At 38.8% G+C, this 12,855-nt stretch overlaps 1 protein-coding gene across 9 annotated transcripts in view; it reads left to right on the forward strand.

Moving 5' to 3' along the window:
* The first annotated feature begins 8,825 nt into the window (after window positions 1–8,825).
* ADAD1 (adenosine deaminase domain containing 1) overlaps window positions 8,826–12,855 on the forward strand; it is a 53,652-nt gene continuing 49,622 nt past the window's right edge. For 2 of the 9 annotated variants that reach the window (XM_054554454.1, XM_054554457.1), the window contains exons 1-3: window positions 8,830–9,288; window positions 9,887–10,084; window positions 10,838–11,026. In XM_054554454.1, coding sequence (XP_054410429.1) covers window positions 9,913–10,084; window positions 10,838–11,026 — 361 coding nt within the window. In that variant the 5' untranslated portion in view covers window positions 8,830–9,288; window positions 9,887–9,912. Of the gene's footprint in view, window positions 9,528–9,886; window positions 10,085–10,837; window positions 11,027–12,855 lie in introns of all 9 variants that reach the window. The other 7 variants (XM_054554452.1, XM_054554456.1, XM_054554455.1 and 4 more) reach the window with 6 other exon arrangements.

Consider the following 12,855-nt stretch of genomic DNA (forward strand, 5'->3'; position numbering starts at 1 on the left):
TTAGCTGGGTGTGGTGGCACACACCTATAATCCCAGCTACTCAGGAAGCTGAGGCATGAGAATCACTTGAACCTGGGAGGCAGATGTTGCGGTGAGCCAAGATCATGCCACTGGACTCCAGAGCGAGACTCTGTCTCAAGAAAAGAAAAAAAAAAAAAAAAAAAACAAACACCACACAGTGAGATATCATCTTTACACCAGTCACAATGGCTATTTATTACAAAGACAATAACAAATGTTGGCAAGGATTCAGAGAAAAGAGAACACTGTTTCACTGCTGAACACTTATTCACTATCGGTGGGAATGTAAATTAGTACAACCTTATGGAAAACAGTGTGGAAATTTCTGAAAGAACTAAAAATAGAACTACCATTCGATCCAGCAATCCTACTACTGGGTAGCAGAGGATTTCTTTTCCTCTTTCCAAAGGAAAAGGAATTATTATGCCAAAAAGATACCGCACTCTTATGTTTATCACATTACTATTCACAATAGCAAAGATATGGAATCAACCTAAGCATCCAAAAATGGATGACTGGATAAAGAAAATGTGGTATATATACACAACGGAACACTACTCAGCCATAAAAAAGAATGGAATCCTATTCTGCAGCAATATGGATGGAATTGGAGGCCATTATTTGAAGTGAAACAACTCAGAAACACAAAGACAAATACTGAATCTTCTCACTTATAAGCAGGAGCTAAATAATGTGTACACACGGACATAGAGTGTGGAATGGATAGACAATGGAGACTCAAGGGTAGAGGGCTGGGGAGAATGATATCTCCCAATTGCTTAATGGATACAATGTATGTTATTTGGGTGATGGATACACTAAAAGCCCTAACTACATCACTATGCAATATATCCATGTAACAATATTACACTTATCTTCTAAGAGTAAAATGCGGAACATTTACTGGACATTTAAAAGGGACAAGAGTGGGAAGCAGGAAGACCTGTTCGTAAGCTATCACAGAAATCCCAGGAAAAGGTAATAGTTGTTTGGACTAGGGTGGCAGCAGTGGAAGTGGTAAGAAGTGGATTCCTTCGGGCAATGTTGTGGAGACAGCCAACAGAACTAATTGATGGAATGGGAGTTGGGGGAAAGAAAGAAGTCAAGGATAATTCTTGGGCATGGTCAGATAACTTATATTAATTAGATTAGAAATTAGGAAGACCATCCATTCCTCAAGCCAAAGCAGCCCCAAACCAAGGTATATGTCTTGCTTAGCAGAGTAAAGCTGTACTTCAGCCCCACTCACTCCCTTGGCTTGGTGTTCTTGTTCACAACCTTATACTCTGGCCTTGCTTCTGAGGTTCTGGCTTTAGCAACTGAGTTAATGAGCAACTGAGTATCATGTACTGAGATGAAGAATTCACTATCATGCCCAATTGCCCACTTCCTTGCCAAATCATAAGAGTCACATAATAAAAAGATGACAGTAATATAGTTCAGCAGTTGCCAAAACATCCTGAAACTCATTGGGCCATTTGATGTCAACTTAATTTACATCAGTATTCAGAAATATGTGGAAGGAAGTATTTATTTATTTATTTATTATTTTTTTATTTTTATTTTTTATTATACTTTAAGTTTTAGGGTACATGTGCACAATGTGCAGGTTAGTTACATATGTATACATGTGCCATGCTGGTGTGCTGCACCCATTAACTCACCATTTAGCATTAGGTATATCTCCTAATGCTATCCCTCCCCACTCCCCCCACCCCACAACTGTCCCCAGAGTGTGATGTTCCCCTTCCTGTGTCCATGTGTTCTCATTGTTCAATTCCCACCTATGAGTGAGAACATGCGGTGTTTGGTTTTTTGTCCTTGCGATAGTTTACTGAGAATGATGATTTCCAATTTCATCCATGTCCCTACAAAGGACATGAACTCATCATTTTTTATGGCTGCATAGTATTCCATGGTGTATATGTGCCACATTTTCTTAATCCAGTCTATCATTGTTGGACATTTGGGTTGGTTCCAAGTCTTTGCTATTGTGAACAGTGCTGCAATAAACATACGTGTGCATGTGTCTTTATAGCAGCATGATTTATAGTCCTTTGAGTATATACCCAGTAATGGGATGGCTGGGTCAAATGGTATTTCTAGTTCTAGATCCCTGAGGAATCGCCACACTGACTTCCCACAGTATTTAAAATCTGGTATGTTTTCATGTATCCATTAGACAATCAATCATTTGTTAATAAATATATGGTATCAAATCTGAGGCAGTTTACTAAAACCAATACAGAAGCAACATTCAGTGTGGTCTTGAAATATGAAACATATTTAAATTATACTGAAACACCTTAAACACTAAACTACTAAACATGTTATTTTACAATATAACTCATTAGGAATTGTTATGCAAATTATGTGGATTATCTGCCTCATAGCCTAAATTGGATAAACCTCAACCAAAATTATCAGGCTATGACTGTATGAAAATTTTAAGCATATTTTAAAAATAAGAACCAAAACTTCATTATCTCTCCAGTCTTCACATGCTAAACTTAACACTTTGTGGCTGAAACAAAATGGAATAGGCCACTAAGTATTTAATAAACCTGACAGGGCTCAGGCAGAATGTATGAGCTGATAAACATTTTGGCCCAATCAAAGGGCTGGCCATTTTCTAAGCATGTTATTTATTCTTTATTTTACTGTAAGCTCCAAGATCAGGGCTATGTTTTAACCTGCCTTGTGATATAGTTTGACTCTGTGTCCCCACCCAAATCTCATGTTGAATTATAATCCCCAATGCCGGGGGAGAGTCCTGGTGGGAGGTCATTGGATCATGGGGACAGATTTCTCCCTTGCTGTTCTTGTAATAATGAGTGAGTTTTCATGAGATGCGGCTTTTTTTAAAGTGTGTAGCACTGCCCGCTTCGCTGTCTTTCCTGACACCATGTAAAGACAGACGTGCTTGCTTCCCCTTCAACATTCCCCCATGATTGTAAGTTGCTTTGGCTAGAGTAAGGAAAAGAAAGTTTAGAGGGGAGAGAGTAGAGGGATGGGAGCAAATAGTGAAACAGGAAACTACTTAGAAGGCTACTGAGTAATAACCGCAAGAGAAGACACTTGTTTACATTAGAGTTGTAACACTTAAGGTAGTAAGGTCAGATTTTTATATTATAAAGTATAATATCAAAGATTATGAAAGATTTTTCCAAAAGAGTTTCTCTCTACCACCAAAGATTCATTCTTATTCCTATGCCAAACAACATTTTATAATGCATTTAATTTTATTATCATATATTGACTTTTCTGTCATATTCTTTATTCTTTTTTCTTTTTTTTTTTTTTTTTTGAGACAGCATCTTGCTCTGTTGCCCAGGCTGGAGTACAATGGTGTGATCTCGGCTCACTAAAACCTCCACCTCCTGGGTTCAAGCAATTCTTCTGCCTCAGCCTCCTGAGTGGCAGGGATTAGAGAAGCATGACACCATGCCTGGCTAATTTTTGTATTTTTAGTAGACATGGGGTTTCACCGTATTGGCCAGGCTGGTCTTGAACTCCTGACCTCAACTGATCCAACTGCCTCAGCCTCCCAAAGTACTAGGATTACAAGCGTGAGCCATTGCACCCGGACTTCTGTCATATTCTTGATATGATTTGCATTATTAGTGTCATCAAGATTATGGGTTACTTAATTACAGCTACCATATGTGTATATCTCTATTTAGCACCAAGCAAAGCAGCATGGGCAATAATCCCTACTTAAAATGTTTGGTGATGTTGAACATGTTTTATCTTCTACAAATCTTTTAGGAGTTCCCTTGCACCATAAGGGCTTATCTCCAAAGGCTCACCACCATTCTACACATTTGCTTTGATGAAAGGGTTTGGTTTTGATGGTAGACCTGAATTTGGATACCTGCTCCAATATATGCTGAACAAGACTTTGACAATAAATAGTTAAAATATACTTCACAAAGCAGATGTACAGTTTCCATAAAGTAATAGCTAAAAAAAAATGGTAGTTCCCTTTCCTCATCCTATCTTGCAGCAGTGCCAGAATTAGGGTGAAGAGATTAGGGTGTTATATCATTCTTTGTAAATGTATCCATTGAGTATTGTAGGGATTTGAGATCCAACATCATTCATTTAAAAACCTATGAGCAGAAGACTTAAAGTTTCAGTTTGGAATTAGTACAAGTGCAGGGTTAAATGGTATCTTTATTTGAAATTTTGACATATTGTTAAACTTTTGGCAATAATTTTGATTTTTTAAAATACTGCAATAAAATATTTATCTAAATTACTGAGTTTTTTGATGCACCCTTCAAGGTTGAGCATGAGGTGAATGTCTCACTCCTCCACCCCAGTAAGTGACTCTGACTTAAAGGATGATGCCAGCAGGAATGCATTCCTTTAGAACAAACAGCCCAGTGGATGAAACAGGGTCAGAAAAAGTGAGTAATGTCCTACCTTTCTCCCAATCTAATTAAGCACTGGTCTTCAAACAAGTCCCTTGTTTTCTAATTTTGAAAAACTATTCATAACATTTTACATATTTTAAAGTTGATGTGTTTTTTCCAGGATAAGTTTAATTAGTTGAAAAGGATGTAATTTCTGGCATACTGGAAGTACTGACACTTAAATACATCTTGATTTATCATTCATTTTAATGTACCCAGTTGAATCTAAGTATCCTAGAGATGTGAGTCCCACCATCACTCATTTAAAGACATACGAACAACTTGAAAAGGTAGAGAGATGCTAAAAGCACTGTGCTCACCCTTAGAACAATTTTAAAAGCTGGACAAACTTTAACAATTTTTCTTGAACCTATCAGTAAACAAGAGTCACAGTACAAAAAACTAACTTGAAATCTGGAGAGAGATAGGCATAGGAACACTTAGGCCAGATGTTCAGCTGTTGCCCTTCCCTTTGCAGATTAAGGTTTTTATTCCTTGGGAGACATAAAGGACATGGGTGCTCACAGGGGAGACAAAAGATGAATCCAGAGAAAGCTTTCCCCCATGGCACTGGCTGAACAGGGAAGAACACCTAGCAATGAAATTCTGCACAGACCCATGTGAGAATGCAAAAATGATACAATCACTTTGGAAAAGTTTGGAAGTTTCTTATAAAGTTAAACATACACTTACCATATGACCCAGCAATCCCATTCCTAGGTATTTGCCCAAATGAATTGAAAATTTATGTACACAAATGTTTATAGCAGCTGTATTCATAATTTCCTCAAACTGGAAACAACCAAGATACCTTTCAACAGATGAACATATAAACAGTGGTACAATGGAATATTATTCTGCAATAAATAGGAAGAAGCTATTGATTCACCCAACAACGTGGATGAATCTTAAATGTGTTTTTCTAAGTGAAAGAAGCCAGATCCAAAATGTTACATATTTTATGATGCAATTTATATGGCATTATGGAAAAGGAAAAACTATAGAAACAGAAAACAGATCAATGGTTTCCAGGAGTTAGGAGACAGAAGAAAGGTTAACTACAAAATGACCACACAAGGGAAATTTGGAGGTGATGAAATTGTTATGTACACAGTACTGTAGTGGTGGATACATGACCATATATTTGTCAAAACCCATAGAACTATAAACAAATAACCAACCTAAGTAACTTTGGGAAACTGTTTTGACTAGATAATGTAAGATTAAAGAAAAAAAAATCAAAGAAATATCCTGGTCAATATGGGTAAATAAATAAAAATGAAATAAATAAATGCTAAACTCCTCTTGGTGGTAAATTTGTTACTCACAAAGGTACAAGTTAACCAATATGCATCTACTATACACTGAAAAATAAAATACATTTTAGATATTGCCAGAGTTCTCATTGTCAGAGAAAGAAATCACAAATAAAGGGAAGCAGGAATGACTGCTGGGGTGTCAGATTACAGTCAAAGGTGTAAGTATAAATTTGCTTTTATATATAAATATAGATGTGTCCATATACAGGAGTTAGTACATACAAATACATTTCCTAGCTCTGTCTGTCCTCTGTGCAGGCATAGAAGCAATGACACCCCAGCAGCAATAAGCACTCCTAATGCTCAGAGCTTAGTTTCTAAATACCATTCTCCTGTAAAAGTAACCACAGCTTTTTGTTAGATGTAGGGCAGGGAAAATACCTTAAAAAAAAAAAAGATGAGGACATGTCAAGAGGATACAAGAGCCAACATGAAAGAGTTCCCAATGACCAAAGCTGGAATAATTTGAACAACAAAATCAATAATGGTAGTGCCAACCCCGGTGGCTCATGCCTGTAATCCCAACACCTTGGGGAGCCCAGGTGTATGGACTGCTTGAGTCCAGGAGTTTGAGACGAGCCTGGGTGATATGGCGAAACCCTGTCTCTACAAAAAATTTAAATAAAATAAAATAAAATAAAATACAAAAATTAGCTGGGTGTGGTCACACACGCCTGTAGTCCCAGCTACTGAGGAGACTGAGGTGAAATGAAAGTATCTCTCAGCCTGGGTGACAAAGCAAGACCTTGTCTCAAAAAAAAAAATTAAAATGAAATTAAACAAAAAGATAGTACTGGATTATACTCAAATGACAGAATAAATACCTCCATACTGATATAATCAAATAACTGAATAAATATAAAGGAAAGAGGCAAGCCTTTCTTACATAATTCCAAATAATAAATGTAGAAAGAATGAGGGAAATTGAAAAGAACCATTAGAACACCATAGTAATAACTGCTTTGGGTAAGACTACAAAGATGAATGCTAAAATTAGTGGGTGAAACTCTAGGGTGAAACAGTTCATATACATAACCTTAAAGTATTCCCCCCCAAATATTTATTAATACGTGGTTTGAACATATGTCCACAAATTCTGTGATACTCCTCTCTCTAAGAGGTGAACCTTCTAACAAACAAAGAATAGAGAAGGAAAAACAGAAATTGTACAGTGGAGAAAACTGACAGACACAACCTTAACCAAGTCAGCAAAGTTAACATCACCAGCTATACTCATTATGTTACTCCCTAATACACCCTGAGAAATGAACTTCAGCTATGTAGTGTTCTTCCCAAATACGGTAACTCTGTAGTCATGAGAAAACACCTGATAGATCCAAATTGAGGGCCATTCTACAAAACACCTGACCAGCTCTCTTCAAAATTACCTAGGTCATGAAAAATAAAGAAGGGCTGAAAAACTATCACAGACCATGGGATACTTAGGAGATATGACCACTAAATGCAATACGGCAAACTGAATCCTGGAACAGAAAATGGACATTGGTTGAAAAACTGGTGAAATCCAAATAAAGTGTGTTGTATAGTCAGTAGTGTTGTACTAATGTTAATTTATTAGTTTCCATCAATGTGCCACAATTACATGAGACAAAGTAGCAAACATATGCCTCTGGCTGTGACGAAGCCATGTTTGCTCACTCTGCTTGTGAGCATAACTTCACAACTCCCTGACTCAGTGACAGCCATAAGGAATACCCTGAAGATGATAAGCTGGAAAGCAGGATAGAGAACAGGTTCCCATGTCTCTTGCCTGAATCACTGCATTTCTAGAAAAGAAGTTCAATGATCCTAGCTTTGTCTTTTCCTGTACATGAGATAATGTCTGACAGGAATAATTATTATGCCTCTGTAATCTATAACCAATGTACTCCTCTCCCACCCAAACTTTGATGAGATGTTGCTGTACTGTAACTTCTGAGCACATGCTGAACATCCACATCACCTGATATATAAGCTATGGGCTGAAACACGACTTTGGTGCAGTGAAACAGAAACCCTCTGAAAGACTCTACTGGGTTGCAATCCTAAGACTGAATAAAACTAACTTTAATTCTTTAAAAGCCGATTTCTTTGTCTTTAGTTGACAGTTATGTAAGATAATATTAGGGGAAAGTGGATGGAAGGAATGGAAAGACTGTACTATCTTTACAATTCGTTTGTAAATCTAAAATTACTTCAAAATAAAACATAATTTATATATTTGTGTATGCAATAGGGAAATTTGTACCTCATTCCTTTCACTCGAGGTTTTATTTCCATTGCATGTCTCCCCTCAAATTTAATCCTAATGTACTTAGAAGTTGTATTATCATCCTTTTACTTCTTGACATTTGAATTTTTTAATTTCCTGTAACCAGAAGTCTCTAAATGTTAATTAAAAATTCTAGATTGAGTTATCATTGAGATCATTAATGGGTACTTGATCGAAGCAACATAATGAACACACATTTTAATAACCACTAAAGAAAAATATTTTTATTGAAAATGCACTGCTTAACGAGGGGGATGGGACTTTTTCTTCCAATAAGCCCATCTACTTCTGGATGCATATTACGTCTATTTGTTCTTTTCCTTTTTTTTTTTTTTTTTTTCTTTTTTAAAGAGATGGCAGTCTCACTAATGTTGCCCAGGCTGGACTTAATCTCCTGGGCTCAATTGGTCCTCCTGCCTCAGCCTCTCCAGTATCTGGTACTACCGGTGCCCACCACCATGCCTGGCTTCCTTTTTTTAAAAAAAAAAGATTTACACCTGACTTAATTACTGAGAAAACTTATCCCTATAAAAAGGTAGATGGACACTGAAATTTTGTTATAACAAAGTTACTCCATCCTTTGGATTACTTTTTGTTTACATGCCGAAATTTGTTGGGTGATTTAGTATTCTTATTTTCCACGAACTATCACCTAACACCCCGAGTAGGGCCTCCTTCAACCTTTAGGAGAGTAAAGAATTGAAAACATCCACACTGGATTTGTCATCCATATAGCAGAGCCATTTGCTCTCAAAGACTCCATCTGTTTTCATGATTGTTCGCTCACTGGCCAAGCTTCAGGACGTGTGAGGTAGTTTTTCTGTAAACAGGAAGGCCACCGTGGAGGCCAAGCCTTCCCCATGGGCACCTTCTCAGATTGCGATTGGGGATGAAATGAGGGATTTTCTTGAAACAACCCTCACGCAGGTACCCCTTAGGCAGCCTTCAACCGCTCTGGGGAAGAAGGCCCCAGGCATAGACAACTGCAGTATAAATAATCATCCCTACCGTGCTCTGTCAGGGCTGCAGGGGGGCATGGGACAGTAAGGGAGGAGGCTGAACTGCGCGATTTTACCTGGCTTCTCCAGAAGGGAAAGGCGGCCAGTTGGACCCGATCCTTGTGTTCGGAGAACAGAGTCACCAAGGCCTCGAACGCGTGCGATGGTCGGCGTCTCTTCCCTAGGTGACGCAAGACGCGTGAGCGCGGCGGCACGACGCTGGCGCAAGCGCGGGCGCAAGAGCGCCGGCCTCCGAGACGGTTAGTGATTGGACGAAGCAGGGCGCGGGGGCGCAAGCCCGGGTCCTGCAGGGGCACCGCGAGGCCTCTTTTGAAAGATGCGGCCCTGACCCTGTGAACCTCGCGCAGAGCTGCCTGAAGCGAGAGGTTGAGGCTGGGAGGTGTGAGCAACGGCGGCGGCAGCCGCCTGCGAGCCCCCAGCCTGAGGCGCAGCAGTGGCTGCCCGTCTTCCCACATAGAGGGCAGGAAGGACAACTTTGGTGGGTAGGGGTTGGGTCAGGACTTAGGAGGCCACCGACGAGCTGATTTTTTTTTCTTTTTTTCTTTTTTCCTGACCTTGCTAATATCTTCCCTAACTCCTGAGTAGTTTTAAGGTCTTTTACAGGGACCTCTCTCTGTTCCTTCTTTCCTCCTTTGTAGCAGAGGTTTAGGGAAGGGATTCAGGAGAGAAGAGGTCCGTGTCTATGAAAACTCAAAAAGCAGTCGTGAGATCAGTTCAAGAGGGATTTGACTCTAGTCATCTGAATATGTGCCAAGGCCATTTATGGAAATAACGGGGGGGTGGGGTTTGGAGTAAATATTTTCAGTTTACATAGCGTTTTGTCTTGTTTTCTGCCAGTTTTATCGTGACCTCTAGGTGAGAAAATGGCTAGCAACAATCATTGGTTTCAGAGTTCGCAGGTCCCCAGCTTTGCCCAGATGCTGAAAAAGAACCTGCCAGTTCAACCAGCGACAAAGACGATAACTACACCCACAGGATGTTCCTCAGAAAGTTACAGCCTGTCCAAGATGGCATCCAAGGTTACGCAAGTAACGGGTACGACTTTTTTCATTTGTAACAATGAGTCAGTTCTTTAAGATTCTAGGATGGCCAGTAAGTTCTGTCGAGCCTCTGGTTTAAAGGTTTCGTGGTTGTATAGACATTTACCCGTGGCTGCGTACCTGGAGCTGGCATCTGTCTCAGCACTTGGACGAGGCCTGTAGAGCTCTTTACCTGTGCCGCTCGTTTAACCATCTGTTACCACCTTGACTGTTCACCTCCCCCTCCAAGTGTGGCTTGCCTTTCTGAGGTGAGGCGCAAGGGAAGATACTGGACTTAACACTGGTCTGTATTCCACATAGCACTTAGCGTAGTGTTAAGTATAAAGCAGGGGCAAACATACTTTAAAATTCGGTGGAATCCAGTGAGAACATGAGTGGATGGGAGCCAGAAGCTACGTTTTAGTCCCAGATCTGTGTCTTTCTGTATTCTAGGCCTTAGTGACATTATCTGTAAAAATTGCTTGGTTTCTGAAGACCCTGACATCACTAAAATTCCATGACCCTTGATATCACTTAATAATGACATGTTGATATTACCTTTTTGCAAAATAGTCTTAGTACTCGACAGATGCAATAACATGTGGTGCCTGTCATGTGTGCCAAAATTGTTTAGTACAAACTTAAGAAAAACATATGATGAAGTGTATCTGGGACAACCTTCCATTTTGGGGAGGATTTATTGCTTTTGCTCATTTTTGTTTGTTTGTTTGTTTTAAACCAAATTGACAAGTATAACATTTGTTTTTAGGTAATTTTCCAGAACCGTTGCTTTCCAAGAATCTTTCATCTATTTCAAATCCTGTCCTTCCTCCAAAAAAAATACCTAAGGAATTTATAATGAAATACAAACGTGGAGAAATAAATCCTGTGTCAGCCTTGCACCAGTTTGCACAAATGCAGCGAGTTCAGCTTGACCTTAAGGAAACTGTGACAACAGGCAAGTGTAAAATTGTATTTGTCTCAAAAACAAAACCAAAAGTATAGCAAAATAATGGTGCTAAATTTAGTTCTTTCATCTAATATTGGAGTTAGGTAACTGTATGTTTTCACAAGAATACTTAAATGGTTATGTTCACACTTCTTTAGCCTTTGCAGCCTCTACAAATAACTCACATATACCAAAGTTTTATAATCATTGAATTGTAATTTTCTTATGTGTCACTAGCTGAATGGAAATTAGTCTCATGGACTATTTTGAGGTGTAATTACTTCTTGTATCATGAACATGCTTTTGTAAAGATGTTAAATATTTGGACTGTGATTATTTTATGAGAAGGATTCTGTGAGGATGATGACTAAGAAAAGTTAAGGTCAAATTTGCCTTCTGAAACTCAAGCGTTAGATTATATGATTGGTACTTTGTCTGCAGACTAGTCTGTTACAGTTTTCTCAATTCTCCCTTAAACTCCCCAACCAGAATAATCTGTAACCATGCTGCGCCTGTGAAAGGCTACAGGAGTACAGATAAGGGAAATGCAGAAAGTAGTTTCTGATCTCTTCACATTAGAGCCAATGATTAGCAAGATTTTAGGAAAGTGGAAGGATAAGTTCTCTTAAGAGGCATTGACAGCTTAAAATTTTAAATTTTAAAAACTTTGTGTATATGTACCTGTGTGTGTTTGTACACGAGTAGTTAGGTTTTTTCTTTAATTTTCCTGGTGCTAACTTGCCAATATGGATCTCAAAGCTAACATCTTTGCTAAATAACTTTAACATGTCAAGATTTTAGTAAAGATAGTCACAGCGACATCAAGTTTCAGTCTGTTGTTTTGGGTGGAATACCAGTAAACTAACAGGTGACAGAAATAGTATCTTAACATATAGATGGTGGTGGTAATGTAGAAGGTGGACTTAATTTCCGTGTAACTAGTTAGCTTTCCTCCAGTAATCTCAGACTGCTCTTGGAAAATGTAAACTGTTGGTCATTGTAAGAAAAAATAAATGATCAGGACAAATCTTCACTGCTCTGAGCAAAAACTACTAAGAAACATGACCTGTTGGTTGTTAATGGTGTACATTTTATGCTCAAAGTATAGTTCAATAATCCAGTGTGTTTGGTAGTGAAACCACAGTGTCAGAATTTTTTAATAGCTCTATGTGTGATTTAGATTTACACTAAAGTTTGAGAACCCGAGTTATAAACAGGCTGAAGCTTAAAGGCTCCATTCTGACACAGAAGACTTACTAATAAAGTTTAGGTAAAATATCTTTTTTTTTCTTTAGATAGAGGCTCTCACTCTGTTATCCAGACTGGAGTGCAGTGGTGATCCTCCCACCCCAGCCTCCCAAATAGCTAAGACTGCTGCAGGCATCCACCACCAGGCCTGGCTAATTTTCAAAATGTCCTGTAGAGAAGGAGTTTCACTATATTGCCTAGGCTGACCTCGAACTCCTAGCATCAAGAGATCCTCCAACCTCAGCCTCCCAAAGTGATGGGATTATGAGTGTGAGCCAGTGCACCCAGCCAAGATGTGTAATATACATAAGAATCATCTGGGCCACTTGTTGATTATATAAAATGCTCTCTGATTTAGTAAACCTGGATTGGAACCCAGGTGATCATGAAGAAAGGAACTTGGGAAACTGAAGTCTGAGATGTTATGGGGAAAGCAGTTTACCCAGAAGCAGTCAGGAGTTGCTTGTAAAACCTTGATGTACATATTAAAGAGTTAATGTAATATAATTGTGAGTATGTGAGGAAATAAGATAGTGGGGTTTATGTGTGGCAGCATTGTATGTAGCCATCTGTAACCAAAGAGTGGAGAG

The sequence above is a fragment of the Pongo abelii genome, chromosome 3, assembly GCF_028885655.2.
Source record: "Pongo abelii isolate AG06213 chromosome 3, NHGRI_mPonAbe1-v2.0_pri, whole genome shotgun sequence".
Classification (NCBI taxonomy): domain Eukaryota; kingdom Metazoa; phylum Chordata; class Mammalia; order Primates; family Hominidae; genus Pongo; species Pongo abelii.